Here is a 21,824-nt window from a genome sequence, read left to right on the forward strand (position 1 = left end):
CCTTCCCGCCGTAGTTCCAGAGGGGGCGTCCCGCCTTCCCGCCATAGTTCCAGAGGGTGCGTCCCGCCTTCCCGCCGTAGATCCAGAGGGGAAGTCCCGCCTTCCCGCCGTAGTTCTAGAGGGGGCGTCCCGCCTTCCCGCCATAGTTCCAGAGGGGGCGTCCCGCCATAGTTCCAGAGGGGGCGTCCCGCCTTCCCGCCATAGTTCCAGAGGGGGCGTCCCGCCATAGTTCCAGAGGGGGCGTCCCGCCTTCCCGCCATAGTTCCAGAGGGGGCGTCCCGCCTTCCCGCCATAGTTCCAGAGGAGGCGTCCCGCCTTCCCGCCATAGTTCCAGAGGGGGAGTCCCGCCTTCCCGCCGTAGTTCCAGAGGGGGCGTCCCGCCTTCCCGCCATAGTTCCAGAGGGTGCGTCCCGCCTTCCCGCCGTAGATCCAGAGGGGAAGTCCCGCCTTCCCGCCGTAGTTCTAGAGGGGGCGTCCCGCCTTCCCGCCATAGTTCCAGAGGGGGCGTCCCGCCATAGTTCCAGAGGGGGCGTCCCGCCTTCCCGCCATAGTTCCAGAGGGGGCGTCCCGCCATAGTTCCAGAGGGGGCGTCCCGCCTTCCCGCCATAGTTCCAGAGGGGGCGTCCCGCCATAGTTCCAGAGGGGGAGTCCTGCCTTCCCGCTGGGGTTCCAGAGGAGTGTTCCGTCTCCTTGCCGTAGTTCCAGAGGGGTGGGTCCCGCCTTCCTGCCGTAGTTCCAGAGGGGTGGGTCCTGCCTTCCCGCCGTAGTTCCAGAGGGGGAGCCCCACCTTCCCGCCGTAGTTCCAGAGGGGGCGTCCCGCCTTCCCGCCATAGTTCCAGAGGGGGCGTCCCGCCTTCCCGCCGTAGTTCCAGAGGGGGCGTCCCGCCTTCCCGCCGTAGATCCAGAGGGGAAGTCCCGCCTTCCCGCCGTAGTTCTAGAGGGGGAGTCCCGCCTTCCCGCCATAGTTCCAGAGGGGGCGTACCGCCATAGTTCCATAGGGGGCGTCCCGCCTTCCCGCCGTAGTTCCATAGGGGGCGTCCCGCCTTCCCGCCGTAGTTCCATAGGGGGCGTCCCGCCTTCCCGCCGTAGTTCCAGAGGGGGCGTCCCGCCTTCCCGCCGTAGTTCCAGAGGGGGCGTCCCGCCTTCCCGCCATAGTTCCAGAGGGTGCGTCCCGCCTTCCCGCCATAGTTCCAGAGGGGGCGTCCCGCCATAGTTCCAGAGGGGGCGTCCCGCCTTCCCGCCGTAGTTCCAGAGGGGGCGTCCCGCCTTCCCGCCGTAGTTCCAGAGGGGGCGTCCCGCCTTCCCGCCATAGTTCCAGAGGGTGCGTCCCGCCTTCCCGCCGTAGATCCAGAGGGGAAGTCCCGCCTTCCCGCCGTAGTTCTAGAGGGGGCGTCCCGCCTTCCCGCCATAGTTCCAGAGGGGGCGTCCCGCCATAGTTCCAGAGGGGGCGTCCCGCCTTCCCGCCATAGTTCCAGAGGGGGCGTCCCGCCATAGTTCCAGAGGGGGCGTCCCGCCTTCCCGCCATAGTTCCAGAGGGGGCGTCCCGCCTTCCCGCCATAGTTCCAGAGGAGGCGTCCCGCCTTCCCGCCATAGTTCCAGAGGGGGAGTCCCGCCTTCCCGCCGTAGTTCCAGAGGGGGCGTCCCGCCTTCCCGCCATAGTTCCAGAGGGTGCGTCCCGCCTTCCCGCCGTAGATCCAGAGGGGAAGTCCCGCCTTCCCGCCGTAGTTCTAGAGGGGGCGTCCCGCCTTCCCGCCATAGTTCCAGAGGGGGCGTCCCGCCATAGTTCCAGAGGGGGCGTCCCGCCTTCCCGCCATAGTTCCAGAGGGGGCGTCCCGCCATAGTTCCAGAGGGGGCGTCCCGCCTTCCCGCCATAGTTCCAGAGGGGGCGTCCCGCCATAGTTCCAGAGGGGGCGTCCCGCCTTCCCGCCATAGTTCCAGAGGGGGCGTCCCGCCATAGTTCCAGAGGGGGCGTCCCGCCATAGTTCCAGAGGGGGCGTCCCGCCTTCCCGCCATAGTTCCAGAGGGGGCGTCCCGCCATAGTTCCAGAGGGGGCGTCCCGCCATAGTTCCAGAGGGGGCGTCCCGCCTTCCCGCCATAGTTCCAGAGGGGGCGTCCCGCCATAGTTCCAGAGGGGGCGTCCCGCCTTCCCGCCATAGTTCCAGAGGGGGCGTCCCGCCATAGTTCCAGAGGGGGCGTCCCGCCATAGTTCCAGAGGGGGCGTCCCGCCTTCCCGCCATAGTTCCAGAGGGGGCGTCCCGCCATAGTTCCAGAGGGGGCGTCCCGCCTTCCCGCCATAGTTCCAGAGGGGGCGTCCCGCCTTCCCGCCATAGTTCCAGAGGGGGCGTCCCGCCTTCCCGCCATAGTTCCAGAGGGGGAGTCCCGCCTTCCCGCCGTAGTTCCAGAGGGGGCGTCCCGCCTTCCCGCCATAGTTCCAGAGGGGGCGTCCCGCCTTCCCGCCATAGTTCCAGAGGGGGCGTCCCGCCTTCCCGCCATAGTTCCAGAGGGGGCGTCCCGCCTTCCCGCCATAGTTCCAGAGGGGGAGTCCCGCCTTCCCGCCGTAGTTCCAGAGGGGGAGTCCCGCCTTCCCGCTGCAGTTCCAGAGGGAGGGGGTCCCGCCTTCCCGCCGGGGTCCATTTGCACAGGGGCTTCATCCAGCACCTCCATATTCTGACCCATTGGGCTGTAGAAGCTGCTCCTAGAGCCGGACCCTTTATCTTTCCTTCTTTGGGATGAGGGAAGCCTCGGAGCCATCTTCTTGTGTTCGGATTGTAGTGCTGCTTCCTCGCAGTCGGCACCCGCTGAGTCCAGCAATCCCCGCTCTGACATTGAGTGTTAATAGCGATGTCTGCATCATCACAAAGCTGATAACTGCTGATGAGGAGCCGCGGTCCTTGGGTCTGATTTGTGCTGCAAGGACAGAATAGCCGAGATGGATCTCATTGGTATTAGAGCCGGTGATTGTCAGTGACAGCAGCGAGAACCTGCCGCGCCCAGCGCCCCCCGTTTACACATCCACTCCCTTTTACTATTTACATCAAACGCCATAATAAAGACCAGATTAGTCAGTAAGTTTCTGATTTTTAAAGGGAAATTCTTTCTTTTTAATTATTTTGGTCCCAAAACAGCCAAGCAATCTGGACCTTCAGCAGCGTTTCGCCCCAGCCGTGCTTACTCATTGGGTTCAGATTATTTTATTTAGGGTCTATGTTTCTGTAATGACAATTTTTTTTATGTTTTCAGGTCTCCGAAGGATTCTCGCCTCTTTTTGGTTTATCCCCATGACACTCATGCCCTCTCCCACTCCTTCGATGAACTCCAAATGTTTGACGATGGCTCCTCTGACTTGGTGTCTGTGAGTTCACGTCATTTTTCGAATCTCGAAAGAAATACTATTGGATGAAAACCGTTACTTCTCGATTTATTCAGTGTGGAGTCTGAGCACCACGCGCAGAAATCCCGGCACTTACAGCTTTGAGGTTATTAATGATTGTTTGTGGAAGGTTCTGCTGTTGAATGCATTTGGGCAATTCATCAAGATCCGCTGCTGGCAGCTCCTGTGTAATCACCGACCGATGTGCTCGATGGGAGACAAGTCTGGAGAGGCCGCAGCCATGGTGGCACGTTTAGGCCACGCAGGTTGGTCATAGTAACATGATCAATGTGCGACCCGGGGTTGTCTTGTTGGAAAAATGGCCGCACCACTGGTTCCATGACCAAATCAATGAAATGCCAAACCACACCTGAACACCGAAGAGGCCCCTGCACAAATGTTGCTCATCCCAAACCTTCTCCCACGGCTGCGGCGTCTCCACACTTGTCTCCCATCAAGCACATCTGGGACGCCATTGGTTGGTGATTACAAAAGGAGCTGCCAGCAGCGGATCTTGATGATTCGTCAGACTGCATTCAGCGGCAGACGACCATTAATGACCTCACTGATGGAAATGGCGCTCAGACTCCAGACTGACTAAATCAAGAGGTTTTGAAGATGCTGTTTCCACTTTTTTCCATCATTTGCAGATCAGTAAAGTCTCCAACATTCCTGGCACAGTATATACATTTTTATTTTTTCATTTTCTCTAGAGATTTTTCCAAGATCCGTATTCTGCAACGTTCGGCGGCTTCTCCAAAGTGACCAACTTCTTCCGCGGAGCCTTACGGCACCAGGACGGCCATCACCAAAGACCCCTATCCGAGATGGCAGTCGGTCTGGAGGATGAACCAGGCTTTGAAGTGATCACCTGTGTGAGTAATCAGTTATTTTCCACCCATCTCGGCCCCCCGAGGACTGCGGGGGTGCATCGAACGAGGTTTGGTAAATTTAAAGGGCTTTATGCAGCAGCTTTCACTTACAGTTCCCTGCGTTAAATGGAGTCTTGGGTATCGTTATTGTGGGCTCGGGCTGTAATCTCACATCCAGAAATCTGTTTCAGCAAGTGGAGCTGGGCGAGCGTCCAGTCATCCAGCGCCAGGCGGCCGTCAGCGAGCAGGAATGGGAATCCTACATTGATTCTGAAGGTCGAGTGATGAATGTGGACGGCTTGAAAAAAAGGATATTTTCTGGGGTAAGTGCGGCTGCCCGGATCAGCTCTGTACACTGCAGTATTCACTGCAGATCCCCGTCCAAAAAAAAAAAAAGCATCTGCTGCTCGCACTTCCATCTAAGCCCACTAGATGGCGCCATTTCTCGGCGCTAGGTCCACTGCAGATATCACATCTACTTAATGTAATGCGCTGCTGTTCATTTCATTATATATTTTTTTTTAAGGGATTGTGCCAAGGGCTCAGAAAAGATGCTTGGAAGTACGTCCTGGGCTATTATCCATGGGATAGCACAGCGGAAGACAGAAAATCTTTAGTACGGAGAAAAACGTAAGCAAATGGCTGAATTAGGTGGCGTGAGACCCCTAGTGGACAGGATGGCTAGTGCAATGCTTGTGCAGTCACTGTCATACCCGCAGTTCTGTCTCTGCATACACTGGCTTTCTTTCCAAATACAACCCCTGGCAAAAAAATGATGGAATCACCGGCCTTGGAGGATGTTCATTCAGTTGTTTAATTTTGTAGAAAAAAAGCAGATCACAGACACGGCACAAAGCTAAAGTCAATTCAAATGGCAACTTTCTGGTTTTAAGGAACACTAAAAGAAATCAAGAACAAAAAATGTGGTAGTCAGTAATGGTTACTTTTTTAACCAAGCATAGGGGAAAAATTATGGAATCACTCAATTCTGAGAAATTATGGAATCATGAAAAACAAACAAAAAAAACCCTCCAACACATCACTAGTATTTTGTTGCACCACCTCTGGCTTTCTAACAGCTTGCAGTCTCTGGGGCCTGGACTTAATGAGTGTCACACAGGACTCTTCATCAATCCGGCTCCACCTTTCCCTGATTACTGTCCCCAGATCAGATTTGCAGGTTGGATTCTTGTCATGGACCATTTTCTACAACTTCCACCAAAGATTTTCCATTGGATTGAGATCCGGACTATTTGCAGCCATGACATTGACCTTATGTGTCTATTTTCAAGGAATGTGTGCAGTTTTTGAGGATGCATCATCATCATGAAAAATGATTTCTTCATCCCCCAAACATCCTTTCAATTGATGGGATAAGAAAAGTGTCCAAAATATCAACATAAACTTGTGCATTTATTGAAGATGTGATGACAGCCGTCTCCCCAGTGCCTTTACCTGACATGCAGCCCCATATCATCAATGACTGAGGAAATTTGCATGTTCTCTTCAGGCAGTCATCTTTATAAATCTCATTGGAACGGCACCAAACAAAAGTTCCAGCATCATCACCTTGCCCAATGCAGATTCGCGATTCATCACTGAATATCATTGCTTTTCCTTAGCCCATTGTAATCTTGTTTTTTTCTGTTTAGGTGTTAGTGATGGCCTTCGTTTAGCTTTTCTGTATGTAAATCTCATTTCCTTTAGGCGGTTTCTTACAGTTCGGTCACAGACGTTGACTCCAGTTTCCTCCCATTCGTTCCTCATTTGTTTTGTTGTGCATTTCCTGTTTTGGAGACATATTGCTTTAAGTTTCCGGTCTTGACGCTTTGATGTCTTCCTTGGTCTACCAGTATGTTTGCCTTTAACAACCTTCCCATGTTGTTTGTATTTGGTCCATATTTTAGACACCGCTGACTGTGAACAACCAACATCTTTTACAACCAATTATCTTTTGATAATCCTCTCCTTTGTTTCAATTGATATCTCTCGTGTTGGAGCCATGATTCATGTCAGTCCACTTGGTGCAACAGCTCTCCAAGGTGTGATCACTCCTTATTAGATGCAGAATAATGAGCAGATCTAATTTGATGCAGGTGTTAGTTTGGGGTATGAAAATTTACAGGGTGATTCCATAATTTTTTCCTCAGAATTGAGTGATTTCATAATTTTTCCCCTATGCTTGGTTAAAAAAAGTAACCATTACTGACTACCACATTTTTTGCTCTTGATTTCTTTTAGTGTTTCTTAAAGCCAGAAAGTTTCCATGTGAAATGACTTAACTTTTGTGCCTTGTCTGCGATCTGCTTTTTTTTCTACAAAATTAAACAACTGAATGAACATCCTCCAAGGCCGGTGATTCCATAATATTTGCCAGGGGTTGTATAAAGTAAGAATGGATGTTATACACTAGTTTATTGTTTGGGTTCTTGAGCCCCATCATTAATCGTTTATGGGACAGCTTGGTACTGTGCTTTCTCCTGCAGTCCTATAGACAATGAATGGTGCAGCTGTCGAGCATCCATGCCATTCATTGGTGTAGATGCTCCATTTTTCCTATTGTTCCTAGCTTTTGGACCTCCAGTTATCCCGAAAACCGTGTTCTGCTTGACCCCTCCGCTCCTTCTTGGCTACCTCCATCAGTCCCATAGACTGGAGCAGAGGTCGTGCGTCCACGCCACTCATTGACTGGCAGCAATAGCCAAGCGCTGTACTGAGTGCAGACCCAATGTGCACCCCCGTTCTCAGGACCCTGGGGTCCATTTTTTGGCATTTCTATGGGTCGCATCTTCCGGGCCTCAAGTTATCTTTGGATCCTGAGATAATGCAAAAATACCAAAACTTTCATTATCTTTTACAAGGTAAAGCAATGTACAAATTGTACAATGACACAGGTTCTTATATTTTACAGTATATCACAAAAGTGAGTACACCCCTTACCTTTTTTTTTTTTTTTTTTATTTTGTTATTGCGGTATATCTTTCATGGGGCAACACTGAAGATCTGACACTTTGATACAATGTATCTTGTAAATTATGTGTGCCCTAAACTGCTGGCAACAAAAGTGAGTACACCCCTGAGTGAGAATGGCCAAATTGTGCCCAATTATCTATTTTCCCTCCCTGGTGTCATGTGACTCATTAGTATACAAGGCCTAAGGTGTGAATGGGTAGCAGGGGGGGTTCATTTGCGGTCATCGCTCTCACACTCTCTCATACCGATCACTGGAAGTTCAGCATGGCTGCTCATGGCAAAAAACTTTAAAGATTTGAAAAAAAGGACTATTGCTCTAGATAAAAATGGCCGAGGATATAAGAAGATCGCCAACACCCTGAAACAGTTTGCTGAAGACAAGCTGACTGGAACCTCGTCCTGTGGTCTGATGAGACCAATATAAACTTATTTGGTTCAGATGGTGTCAAGTGTGTGCAGCTGCAACCAGGGGAGGAGTACAAAGATAAGTGTGTCCTGCCTACAGTCAAGCATGGTGGTAGGAGTGCCATGGTTTGGGGCTGCATGAGTGCTGCTGGCTGGGAGGAGCTGCAGGTCATTGAGGGAACTGTGAATGCCAACATGTACTGTGACACACTGAAGCAGCTCGCTTAATCAGAAACTGGGCCAAAGGGCAGTATTCTAACTACTGTACATTGTTTCACAGCGTCAGATCCTCAGTGTTGTCCCATGAAAATATATATATGTAAAACATTTTCCAAAAATATGTATTTTTTTACAAATAAATGTTTTTGTATATGTGTGTGTGTGTGTATATATATATATATATATATATATATATATATATATATATATATATATATATATATATATATATATATATATATATATAAATTTTTTTTTTTTTTTTGTGGAAATTTCTTTACATACACCCCCCACCCTGGATCTGCCCCCATACACCTTCCCTACAGCTCCTACCAAACATCCCCACAGTCCCTATCCCTATTGCCTTTATACACTGGCTTTGGCAAAACTGATGCGTATTTGGTCCTGCCAATAAAGCTTCTTTGAATCTTGAATCATACATATATTTTCATGAGACAACACTGAGGATCTGATTTTGTGTGTGTGTATATATATATATATATATATCATTTGCTTTGTTTATTTTTATATTTTTGGAATTTTTTGCGGAGATAGAAGGGTTAATTCCGCCTCGCCCACGCATCTTGCTAACTGTAAGGGAACCAAGCGAGCGGGCAGATCGCACGGGCTCGGTGCCATCTCCGTGGGACACCGCTCAGCACATGTTTCAGTGTTTGTCTCGCTGTTTCCAGGGACGAGTATTTCCGTATGAAGCTGCAGTGGAAATCTGTGAGCGACGACCAGGAGAAGAGGAATTCTCTGCTGAGGGGGTACCGAAGTTTGATCGGTCAGTACAGTACGGGGACAGTTTAAGGCCTGCATGGCATGACCACAGCCGAGCTGGCTGGGGAGGCAGAGTGGCATCACTGGTGCATTGCAAATTTTTTATAGTTTGGGCAATATTTATTCTTTCCTTTACAGTGACCTTTGCACACGTTCATTAGATGCTTCAACACAAGAGAGAGTCTGTTCATGGTGACTAATGTGCATGTATTGTTTCCTGAAACAGGAAGTTTAAAGTCCCCCCACAAAAACAGTGGCCGGTGTGAGAAAATCTGATGATTTCTCATTTTTAATACAAATTATGATATGAAGGGGGGGGGGATGTCAGATATATTAAGCCATTTTCTGATGATACATGTATAAAGCTCCAAACAGGGGTCTTCATCTCTCTATAGCCCACTCATTGTGGGAAAACAATAGCTGTCAGAGATCACAGATTTCACCAGTGTCCTCATTCTCACGAAGACCTGTCCGAAGATCCTCGGGCCCCGGATTGAATTTCTTTGCTTTCCTGCAGTAATATATAAGGTCCTACGTGAATAACGTACGGCAGCAGAACTAATAATTGTATCGTCTCGTGATTTCTCAGAAAGGGACGTCAGCCGCACAGACCGGAACAACAAGTTCTACGAGGGCAATGACAACCCGGGGCTCGGCCTCCTCAACGACGCCTTGATGACGTACTGCATGTATAACTTTGATCTGGGTATGTACCGGTGGCCTCCATCTTGTTCTCTAGATCTGGAGTTTGACTTGGTTATAAAGCTACATGGCTGAGAAGTTTTCTGCCCACTTTAAAGGATCTGTTTACACATTGAGTTAATTTTTTAAGTGCTTAAAGCGTTTATTCCCAGCTTCCGAAATGGGCATTGCCGGATAGAGCTTGACAAAACAAGCACTTTTTCAATTTACTGCTTATTAAAATTTGCAGCCGTTCTCGAGATATTAAGACTTTTTTTGTTTTGTTTACAACTCGTTGCCTAGGGGACCGACCACCGACGGTCTCCAAGGCAATGAGCTGTAAACAAAAGTGTTGATATCTCAAAAAGGGCTGAAAATTTTAATTAGCAATAAATTGCAAAAGTGCTTGTTTTATCAAGCTCTATCCGGCAATACCCATTTCTGTAGACGGGAGAAAATAAAATTGCTCTATATACAAAAAAAAATGCATGCACATTCAGCTAAACTGAGTGCACATGGAGATGAGACTCTAGGTTTCACATTTCTCCCCTACTAAGGAGCATTGGGAGAGAAGTTTTTTGTTTTGTTTTTTTCTGTCCAATGACAGAATTTGCTGAACTTTAAAGGAATGATTTCTGCTTTTTTTTTTTTCGCCGCTCAGGTTACGTTCAGGGAATGAGCGACCTCCTCTCTCCCATACTTTACGTCATTCAGAACGAGGTGGACGCCTTCTGGTGTTTCACTGGATTCATGGAGATGGTGGTAAGTTCTGATCCCGGTGAGTAATGTAAGGAGAAGCAGGTTTAACCCCTTCAAGACTAGTATGTCCGGGCTCAGAAGCTGTCAGATGCAGGCTGTGTTACACGGCCAGCAGCAGCAACTGGAGCGAAGCCGCAGTCGCTGCTGTTTAACCACTTAAAAGCAGCTGTCGGGTGCTGGGGAAGTTGTGCCCATCGACTTGCTTGCAACACAATTGTGGGGTGGCAGTCAGGGACCTGTAGTCGGCACTCGAAACTGCCTTCTCAGTCTATAGGATTCAGAGGAGTGTGATCAGCTCCCCATAAACCACGAAACGGTGCCCTATGGGGACTAAAAAAAAAAAAAATTGCAAAATTTATAGATTCAAGTTCAACCTCCTTTCCCCCCATTGTTTGGAAAAGTCCGATCTACCAAAATATTAACCTATATGAAAACACAATAAAGAAGAAAAAAATTAAACTCCAGAATGGACATTTTTTTATTATTATTTGCAGCACTTGCTTTAAAATTGCAATAAAAAGCTAACAACAAAACATTGTACGTGTCCCAAAATATTGACGGTTCGCAAAAAAAAAAAAAAAGACAAGTCCTCACACATTTAATTTTTAGATGGACAGAAAAAGTCTATTATCTGCTGCCACCTGGAGGCTGACACTAGGAATACATCTAATTGAAACATAGCTCCTCCCCTGCAGACTATACCTCACCGGCTAGCATCAGGCTTCCTAAGTTTTAATGAGAAGCACCTGCTAGCATCAGGCTTCCTAAGTTTTAATGAGAAGGCCAAAGAAGATTATAACATGAACGAAAAAGACTCCAATCACATCTTGAGAGAAAAAGAAAGTAAATGGACGTCCGACTGGGCAACCAAGGGTGGGTGCTGTGTCCGCCAATGAAGATGGTGAGTACCAAAAATCTACTTTTCTTGTTTGACTCATTGGAAACTATAGGATTTCCTAAAGCTGTCCCTGGGGTGGTAATGAAAACCCAAGTATTAAACTGTTGCTACAGAAGTCTTCCAATCTTGTTCAAGCTGTCGCCTGAGCAACTGCTGACTGCATTATGTTCCAGCCAAGACTTGTGTCTGCAGAAGCAAAGGTGTGGACTAGAAACAAAAAATCTGCACCTATGCGCTGCCTTACGTTATTGCGGAACTGATGCCTGGAGAAGAACGGGCCAGGAAACTCTTTACAGTCCCAGCAAAGTGTTCCCTAACCCTGGATGGAGGAGCACTTGTACCTGCCTTATAATCCTCACTAATGGCTTATCTCATTCACCCTAGAGGCAGACTTACCTTCCGCCAGAGCGTACCGGGACGACCATAAGACACCCGAACAGAGCTCTGAGAGACAGAGAAGCACAGCTCTGTCTATGTCAGATTGTGAGAGTCTCTCAAGAAGAAGAAAGGTGATGCACCTAAAGAAAGGAGAGCAGTCTTCTTATTAACGTGAAAAGGTGGAGAATCACGCTAAGGCGAAAGGAAGGAGCCAAATGCCAGACTAAGGAGATAAATAAATAGTCGAAATAGAGGGTTCTCTCTGATCGGCAAAAGGGGGAAGACCAAATGACAGGACCCACTAGGGATCTCTTAGAACCTGGAGAATAATATGGTGGTCACCCATCCTGGACAAGCAGCCCTGACCCATGGCCTAAAAGTTAAAGTCTGCCGGACCAGGAAAGCCAAGGTAAGAACCTGGCTTTTGGGAGTCTGTCCTAGCTCAATATAGACATCAAAAATGTAAAAAGGGTGATCAAGCCATACGAACGCTGCCCATAGATTTTCACCTATGAAACATGCTAATGTACAGAAAAGTGACCCTTATGTCCCTTTTTCCCCAACCTTAAACAAACTAAGTCCAGGAGGCCCACAGCCTTCCCAACTGCGGACCCGTCAATCCTGCCGGTAAACCTAAATGGTCAAAAAATTGGAAAGAAGAGGACAGCTGGTGCCTGGATTGAAACCGCAAAATCCTAAGCAGAACCAGTCTTCAAAATATTCAGACCAAGCTTGGGAAAGAGAATCCTGCCCTAATCAAGGAAGACCAAGGTTCCTCTAGAATGTGAAGAGCCCAGACATCTGCTCTGACCCATCACCTACCAGGGGAAGCTCTAGTCTAGGCAGTAGGCTACTTGGGGGACCCTCAGAGGCGTAAAATCTCAAAACGCCCAGGGGATCCAGGCAACTTGTCAGATGTCGATAGTCTGAACAACCTGTATTAACACCAAAATGAGACTATGGTAATTTGTCCAGGGCTCCCATAGGCGATGAAAGGATGGAAGAACTGCCAGCTCTCCCAACCAGGCATCGAGGAATGTAGGTGAAGAGGATTAGGAGGAGGTAGAGACAGAGGCAGCATGAAGGATAAAATCAAGTGCAACTAGCTGCCTCCAAACGGGAGACCTCAATAGTCACCAAAGGCAAATAAAAATAGTACCGCCCTTCTCAGGAAGGATCAATCCTGGTGCATCTGATCTGTGGTCTCCTATCAGCAGAAGACTCCTAAGTGAGTATCAGCCACCTGCATCCCATACTGCCAAGGAAAAAACATCTGATGTGTGAAGTTACTAACCCCTGTCTCTAGACTTGGAGGAAATGTTCCTACTAAAGGCTGGAATCAAGAGGGAACCTTCATTCTTCAGCGGAAAAGCCTGAGCAGGGCTACCTTGATTGCTTACGGGAATGCACAGAAGTCCTGCAGCTTCACCATACCGAAAGGTCTTCGTCAACAGGTTTGACCCACCTAAGACTAGATCACAGACCTGTTGTTCACCTGAAATACCAAGGAGTCTGAATTAGATGGACTGACTCACCTAGGACGAGGTCAAGGTACCACCGTCCATGTGTGCAAGCTACCTACCAAGCGGTATCCGCTAGACAGTGACTCATCCTGGATAGTGATCCTGGTGCCAACTGGATTGCCCTCGTGGCCAGCCATAGAAAAAGGTCTTGCTTGTGGTGTTGGGCTGCTGAGAAAATCAAGTCGCTACAATGCCTATGTAATGGACTGTCTCAGCCTGACTAACTCATCTCTGAAGAAGCATGTGTCCTAGGAAGTGGACATGCCGTATGGCTCGCTTGTGCGACATGACCTAAAAATGAGAAGACGCCGGTTAAAAGATCAGACTCATTCTGAGTACAGTCAAGTTAATTTGTGTGGTCATGTCCTGCCGAGGGACGGATAAATTGACCGCACTGGGAGAGAGCGGATCTGAGATCTGAGAGGCCCAAGGTTGAATACTCCGAGAAAATAAAGCCCAAACCACAGGAAGCAGAAAGGACCTCCCAAGAAAATGCTTGCATCTTGGATGGCAAGGAAAGGTGCCTCCATAACTCCTTTTCTTCTCCTGAGCCATGCCCTCTTCAGAAGCTACCACCCCGAAAAAAGGAATAGGAGGAGGAGGAAAAAAGGACCCACGACAGGGTTATAGTTGCGTGTCCTGAAGCTACAGATCCTTTTATCTTCTGCTCCGGCTATGTGGGGTGGCGGCAAGAGCTCGTTGGCTTACAGCCCTCCGCTCCAGTGCCTACACAGACTGTATCAAGGTCCTTTGATGCGAGGGGATACGGACTGAGCAATTGCAGCCTGTACCCCTTCGCTACGTTGGTGAAACGGATTGCAGTCCGTTAACCTAGGACATCCATCTGATACACAAGAAAGAGAAATGGTTAACGCCTAATCTAGGACCAGCCTGAGTCAGACCTTGCCTCCCGCTGACGCTATACTAAACTTAGGAAGCCTCAGGCTGGCAGGAGAGGTATAGTCTGCTGGGGAGGAGACAATGAGACGAACGGAAACAAATTAATTGTTTTGTTTTTTGATTTTTCTTTCTTTTACAAATTTACATTTTTTTTGTTACTTAATTCTAGAAACAAACTTCACAATGTAACTGGCTCAAAGAGTCATGTTGTTGCCAGTTGTTTTTTTTTTTTTTTTTTTTTTTTTTACTTTCACCATTTCACTTTAAAAAAAAAATAAATAATAATAATGTTTTGCCCCATACTACATTAATTGTTTAAAATGAATGACATTCAAAAGTACAACTCCTTCCTCCCTCCTTAAACAAAAAAACAAGCCCTCATATGGGTATGTTGCTAGGAGAAAAAAAAAAAGTTTTGGAGAAAAAAAAAAAATAAACGTAAAGCTGGGAAAAACAATTGCCAGGTCATGAAGAGGTTAAAGTATAGCTGCACAGAGACTTGTCAGAAGACTATAATCGGTGGGACTCTTTTAGCAGTCGGTGGGGTCTCTGCACCCAGACCAACTCAAAAAGTTTTCTAAAACTTTTTGCGTCCACTTGGAAACTCCAGTGGGCACAAACCTAGGACTGTTCTTTGGTCCTTCATTGGAGAAGTCTTCTTCATCTGAAACCAGGTGAGGACTTCAGAGCCCATATTACCGGTCTCTTAATTGCCGTGTGCCCATTGATGTCCGTCTAAAGGAATTCTCCTCCATGTATAAGTGGCGAGTATTTGCTGACAGCGGCTGTTACCGCTCGGTGCGGCCCGTCCTCAGAGAGCGCAGCCGCTTGATCAATGCATTGATTTGTTTCTCCTGCATCTCAGCACCACAACTTTGAAGAGAGCCAGGAAAGTATGAAGAGACAGCTGTCCCAGCTCAACCTTCTGCTGCGAGTCCTGGACCCGGCGCTCTGTGATTTCCTGGGTTCGTATTCCAGTCTGTTATATGCACCTATAGCCCCGGGAGGGGATTGAAGACCATTCACAGCAGTACAGGGGTCTAATCAGGGCAGAATACATTTTCGGGGGTGCGGTGGAGTTCTAGACCTCTTTAGAATGCTTTTGAGGGCTCACAGTCAGGGTTCGATCCCTTGTGAACGCAGTTTTTTCATGGTCGTGCTCGACTATTTTCATAACTCCCATTGAAGTCAACTGAGATGCAATTGTACAGCTACCTCGACAGTACATCCAGAGGTAGAAATGCAAGACATCATGACAAACTCAACTTTTTATTATTTTTTTTTTTAACCTATCTGCATTTCTGTAGTCATAAGGTTTCCACCACGCACGCACGTACGCACGCACACTTATTGAAGTGGCTGTATACCGCCTTGTATGCAGGAGAATTGGTTAATCTTTTAAGAGGCGCTGATATAGAACAACCTGGATGTTTTAATTTTTGTTTTTTTAACTTTTTATACTGTATGTTTACATTATATAACCTGTTAAATTGAGTCTTATTTGTAGGCTTATTGTTTTTTTTTTTTTTTTTTTCAACGTCCGCTTAATAATTATTTTATACTGGCTTATTACACTTTTTATTATTATTATTATTATTATTATTACTATTATTGTTGTTATTGTTATTATTATTATTCATTATTATTATTATTTTTATTTTTTTAAATAATTTCCTACATTCTTTTATTCTGTTGATGGATTACTATTGAATTTCTTTATCTAGTTCGAGAGCATTCCATTTTTCCCCATTCCTGATCAGGCACATTAGTTTTATTTTTTGTTTTTTTTTTAATAATTTTTTGTGTAATTTTTTTTTTTTTCCTGTGGACACTCAATTTTTGCATCTTTTTTTTCATAACATACGGGCCTAACTTTTGATATTTTTATTATTACCTATTTTTATTAATTTTTTTTAATCAAAATACAATTCCTTTAAAGGGTAATTCAATATTTTAAATTTCTCTCTCTCTCTCTCTCTAATTATGATTTCCCCTTTAACTTGTATATTAGCTCCCAGTTACAGGGGAAAATCAGCCTCCTGCATGCATAGCAAAGCTGACTGGCTGGATCTCCTAGGAACCCACAGCTTATGCTCTCTCCCTACACCCGGTGATCACTCGATCGCTGGGTCCAGAGAAGGAAGAGTTGTCGATGCTTTCTGTACTGTACATAAAGCACTTGTTCAGCGAGGTGGTACCAAACCTTCTCTGCTGGGAGTCTGGCTGTGTCTGACAGACACCTCCCTTCTCCCGTTTTACCTTGCAGTGACGTTTTAGAACGTCAGTACAAAGTACAGCGTGGACCAGCCTGACATTTTAAAGTCTTTGTGTGGTCTGGAGGTAGATAAATGGATCCGGCATCATATTACTCTGTGGGAACAATGCTTGCACCATTACGGAGTAGATACACCATGATGGCAGTCAACCATCTATCTTGTGCCGCCATATTCATCACATCACCGTTCCACCAATGATGAAAGTCATGTTTATTTTCAACTTTTTTTTTTAACCTTTTTAGATTCCAAAGAATCTGGAAATCTAAGTTTCTGTTTCCGATGGCTTCTCATCTGGTTCAAGCGGGAATTCTCCTTTCAGGATATCCTTCTGTTATGGGAGGTGAGCACCAGTGACATGAATACAGTATGTTCTTAAATGTCTGATAGATGCAGGTCCCACCTCTGTGAGAATAGTGGGGGTCCCACGGCTCCTGGCTGATACATCCTAGAGGGGAATGAATGGAGACGTGGCCACACGTTGGGCTCTTCCTTCCCTTCTTAGGAGTAAATGTGCAGTGAATGGAGAAAGCCTCGTCTGTAAATGCCCACCTCTCCATTTATTCACCAGGCTGGAATGGTGTCAGGGGACCCCAGTTCATGAGATATTTGTGGGTCTTCTGGCACCTGTCCTTGCCTGGATGCAGGTAAGAATGAATGGAGAGGCGACCATGATTCTGCAAGGATGATCCTGTAACTCCCATGAATGAAGGGAGAGAACCATGCACCCACCTGGCCGTCTCTCCGCTTGGACACCGTGGTCACGGCATCCCGGCTCCTTACAGAGGTGCAGCTTTACGAGATGCATCTATAAGACGCTATAAGGAATCTCACTGTCCGAACTGTCGGCAGCAGGAATCAAAGCCTGACTGTGCAATTCCAGCCTGGTACGTCTTTCTCTGAAACGCCGCCGAATTTCAGAGAAAGCGTAGTTTGAAGAGCGCCCCTCGGCGCGGCTTCTCCCCGCATCAATCTAGTTGATTGACAGGTCTCTCCTGATGTACACGCATATGGGATAGACCTGTCAATCAACTGGGGAGAGGCTGGGTCAGAGGATGCGTGTTGACGGGCAGGTCTCTCGCTATAGTTCCCAGCTGCAATGGCGCAGGCGGCTCTGATCCGTGTTGCCCGTGGGAGGAAACCGGAGTACCCGGAGGAAACCCACGCAACATGGAGAGAATGTACAAACTCCTTGCAGGTGTTGTCCGTGGTGGGGTTTGAACCCAGGACCCCAGCGCTGCAAGGCTGCAGTGCTAACCATTGCGCCACCGTGCTGCCCTAGTGACAGATTAATGGCATATCCCCTTAATTCATGTCTTCTCTATGGAGTCTGTTGCTGCGTCACATCGTATACTGGTTGTCCCCCATAGTGATATCATTATGATATCTATGGATTTGGTATTGTGGTCCCCTGATGTGATGCTAGCAAGGACCCCCATGACTGCACACACAATGATACCATCTCAGAAGACCCCTGTCTTGTAAGATGTTATCAGGAAGATGGTTAGTAGCCTGTGTGCGTTATTTTGGCTAGTGAACATTGATATGGAATAAAGGACCCTCGCTATTACCGCGGTCTTTTAACCCCTCACAGTACAGTATACAGAGCCATGACATGATGTGCGGTCAGTGGTTAGAAAGCCTGTTGTCGGCGTCCGCAGATTATTTTTGTTCATCTTTTCCGTCACGATGCGGGAATCGCTCTGAACAGCCTTATGCTTCCCACATATCAGATGTTCGGTGAGAAAATCTACAGACAATTAGTGATGCCAAATTTCATCCTAGTTCAGATCCTTTAGAATAATAATAATAATAATCATGTACAGGAGACCCTTTTTCCACCGGTTTGTGTTTGCATCCAGGTGCTCTGGACGGGGTTACTACCGAACTTCCACCTTCTCATCGCGTGTGGCATTCTTGACTTGGAGCGGGAGGCATTAATGAACTCCAACTATGGCTTCAATGAGATCCTTAAAGTAAGTGACAACGGGCTTAAAGGGATATTCCGGTAATAAGAAGTTATCAGAGGGGGGTTGGACCGCTGAGACCCCCCCCACAGATCACCGGATCAGTTCGAATGGATCATGCGGAGTGCCGCTCCATTCGTTCTCCATGAAGCCACCAGAGATGACTGAGTACACTGATCCTTTGGATAGGACAACTTTTCATTGAAAACTCCTGTCGGACAGCCGTGGAGACTCGAACGTATTTTTTGAGCACACCGAAGACACTCGGTTGGCACAGGAGCATGCTCAGATAACACCTTATCGGAGCACGTTCGCTCATCACTAGTATCAACCCTCCTAAATACCTTCGTGTGCGTTAATGGTCTCCCCGGTGCTGATTGATTTGAGCTCGTCTTTAGTGTAGACCACTTACTCTGTAGATCTGCTGACATGCGAGTCAGCAGGCCATAAGTAAGGTTACCTAATTGTCATGTGAATGGCTAAGAAGCGCCATATGTCAAGTTGAAAGGAGCTTCTCTCCGACTGAGTCTCCTGAAAGCATAATTGACGTATGGAAAGACTTCAGGCTTTAACTTCCTCTATACATTAATGTAGCAAGGTGATTGCAGCTTTGTGCAGAGCCCGGGCTCTCCACCTGTGATGCTTCTATATGATGTGGAACATGCTATGTATCCAGGGTGGGCCGACACGGTGGTGGAAGTCCCTGAGAGCACCGGTGTCTAATTCCAGGATACGAATACATAGCGATCATGCAGTGATCCGAATAAAAACTTTTTAAGATATGCGACTTTTTGTAAATTTTTTATGCAAACTGTCTTTAGTGCCATTTATTGGCTTAATTTAGGTGCCAAAATTGCATAGAAATAAAGCAGACCTTTACTTTCACCCTGCTGATGTCGGCCCGAAAGAGAAGGAGAAAGAAATATCAGTGATACAAATTGAGTATCTTACACAAACCACTTTAATTTGTTGGCTGTATGTGTATAGAGAAAAAAGCTTGCTAATAAATTAAATTCCGGTGATTACAGCAGCCTCAGCACATATTTAGGAGGGGTGTATGAGTGGCAAGTATCATGTGAGCTAGCAGGCTTGTGGGGAACGTGACTGGTCTCTAGCACTTTTATAACATTCCTGTGATTACAGCAGCCTCAGCACATATTTAGGAGGGGTGTATGAGTGGCAAGTATCATGTGGGCTAGCAGGCTTGTGGAGAACGTGACTGGTCTCTAGCTCTTTTATATATTAAATTCCTGTGATTACAGCAGCCTCAGCACATATTTAGGAGGGGTGTAAGAGTGGCAAGTATCATGTGAGCTAGCAGGCTTGTGGAGAACGTGACTGGTCTCTAGCACTTTTATAACATTCCTGTGATTACAGCAGCCTCAGCACATATTTAGGAGGGGTGTAAGAGTGGCAAGTATCATGTGAGCTAGCGGGCTTGTGGAGAACGTGACTGGTCTCTAGCTCTTTTATATATTAAATTCCTGTGATTACAGCAGCCTCAGCACATTTAGGAGGGGTGTAAGAGTGGCAAGTATCATGTGGGCTAGCAGGCTTGTGGGGAACGTGACTGGTCTCTAGCACTTTTATAACATTCCTGTGATTACAGCAGCCTCAGCACATTTAGGAGGGGTGTAAGAGTGGCAAGTATCATGTGAGCTAGCAGGCTTGTGGAGAACGTGACTGGTTTCTAGCTCTTTTCTATATTAAATTCCTGTGATTACAGCAGCCTCAGCACATATTTAGGAGGGGTGTAAGAGTGGCAAGTATCATGTGAGCTAGCAGGCTTGTGGAGAACGTGACTGGTCTCTAGCTCTTTTCTATATTAAATTCCTGTGATTACAGCAGCCTCAGCACATATTTAGGAGGGGTGTAATAGTGGCAAGTATCATGTGAGCTAGCAGGCTTGTGGAGAACGTGACTGGTCTCTAGCACTTTTATATATTAAATTCCTGTGATTACAGCAGCCTCAGCACATATTTAGGAGGGGTGTAATAGTGGCAAGTATCATGTGAGCTAGCGGGCTTGTGGAGAACGTGACTGGTCTCTAGCTCTTTTATACATTAAATTCCTGTGATTACAGCAGCCTCAGCACATATTTAGGAGGGGTGTAAGAGTGGCAAGTATCATGTGAGCTAGCAGGCTTGTGGAGAACGTGACTGGTCTCTAGCACTTTTCTATATTAAATTCCTGTGATTACAGCAGCCTCAGCACATTTAGGAGGGGTGTAAGAGTGGCAAGTATCATGTGAGCTAGCAGGCTTGTGGAGAACGTGACTGGTCTCTAGCACTTTTATAACATTCCTGTGATTACAGCAGCCTCAGCACATATTTAGGAGGGGTGTAAGAGTGGCAAGTATCATGTGAGCTAGCAGGCTTGTGGAGAACGTGACTGGTCTCTAGCTCTTTTATATATTAAATTCCTGTGATTACAGCAGCCTCAGCACATTTAGGAGGGGTGTAAGAGTGGCAAGTATCATGTGAGCTAACAGGCTTGTGGAGAACGTGACTGGTCTCTAGCTCTTTTCTATATTAAATTCCTGTGATTACAGCAGCCTCAGCACATATTTAGGAGGGGTGTAAGAGTGGCAAGTATCATGTGAGCTAGCAGGCTTGTGGAGAACGTGACTGGTCTCTAGCTCTTTTCTATATTAAATTCCTGTGATTACAGCAGCCTCAGCACATATTTAGGAGGGGTGTAATAGTGGCAAGTATCATGTGAGCTAGCAGGCTTGTGGAGAACGTGACTGGTCTCTAGCACTTTTCTATATTAAATTCCTGTGATTACAGCAGCCTCAGCACATATTTAGGAGGGGTGTAATAGTGGCAAGTATCATGTGAGCTAGCGGGCTTGTGGAGAACGTGACTGGTCTCTAGCTCTTTTATACATTAAATTCCTGTGATTACAGCAGCCTCAGCACATATTTAGGAGGGGTGTAAGAGTGGCAAGTATCATGTGAGCTAGCAGGCTTGTGGAGAACGTTACTGGTCTCTAGCACTTTTATATATTAAATTCCTGTGATTACAGCAGCCTCAGCACATATTTAGGAGGGGTGTAAGAGTGGCAAGTATCATGTGACCTAGCAGGCTTGTGGAGAACGTGACTGGTCTCTAGCACTTTTCTATATTAAATTCCTGTGATTACAGCAGCCTCAGCACATATTTAGGAGGGGTGTAAGAGTGGCAAGTATCATGTGAGCTAGCAGGCTTGTGGAGAACGTTACTGGTCTCTAGCACTTTTATATATTAAATTCCTGTGATTACAGCAGCCTCAGCACATATTTAGGAGGGGTGTAAGAGTGGCAAGTATCATGTGAGCTAGCAGGCTTGTGGAGAACGTGACTGGTCTCTAGCTCTTTTATACATTAAATTCCTGTGATTACAGCAGCCTCTGCTTCAATTCGGTTAGTGAAAGTGAGGGGTGATAAATATTATGTGAGCTAGCAGGTGTTTATAAAAAGAAGAGAGGCGGTGACAAGTGTTAAGTGAGCTAGTAGGTTTAAGGAGACTGTAGTATATGTACAAAATCCTGTGATTACAACAGCCTCTGCTCCATATTATGTAGTATTATGGAATGACTAACAGACGATTAAGGATGGCAAGTGTTATGTGAGCTGGCGGGGTTGTAGAAGCTGTTACCGCGACACAGCGGGAATGATATGAAGTTTGGTAGAAGGAAAGGTGGCAAGTATCATGTAGGCTAGCGGGCTTATGAAAAACGTGACTGGTGTCTAGTAGAGGAAAAAAGTGCAGCTACCAGAACAGTATTGTATATTACAAAGTTCCTGTGATTACAGCAGCCTCTGCTCCAGTTGAAACAGTAT

The 21,824-nt window shown here is 46.9% G+C and overlaps 1 protein-coding gene across 2 annotated transcripts in view; it reads left to right on the forward strand.

Moving 5' to 3' along the window:
- The window catches only part of TBC1D17 (TBC1 domain family member 17), a 59,263-nt gene that overhangs the window by 20,939 nt on the left and 16,500 nt on the right, over positions 1-21,824 (forward strand). For both annotated transcript variants that reach the window (XM_069741486.1, XM_069741484.1), the window contains exons 6-15: positions 3,241-3,352; positions 4,084-4,245; positions 4,434-4,565; positions 4,769-4,872; positions 8,532-8,626; positions 9,212-9,328; positions 9,965-10,065; positions 14,627-14,726; positions 16,280-16,377; positions 17,897-18,010. In XM_069741486.1, coding sequence (XP_069597587.1) covers positions 3,241-3,352; positions 4,084-4,245; positions 4,434-4,565; positions 4,769-4,872; positions 8,532-8,626; positions 9,212-9,328; positions 9,965-10,065; positions 14,627-14,726; positions 16,280-16,377; positions 17,897-18,010 — 1,135 coding nt within the window. The remainder of the gene's footprint in view (positions 1-3,240; positions 3,353-4,083; positions 4,246-4,433; positions 4,566-4,768; positions 4,873-8,531; positions 8,627-9,211; positions 9,329-9,964; positions 10,066-14,626; positions 14,727-16,279; positions 16,378-17,896; positions 18,011-21,824) is intronic.

This window comes from Ranitomeya imitator, chromosome 10 (genome assembly GCF_032444005.1).
Source record: "Ranitomeya imitator isolate aRanImi1 chromosome 10, aRanImi1.pri, whole genome shotgun sequence".
In the NCBI taxonomy this organism is placed as follows: domain Eukaryota; kingdom Metazoa; phylum Chordata; class Amphibia; order Anura; family Dendrobatidae; genus Ranitomeya; species Ranitomeya imitator.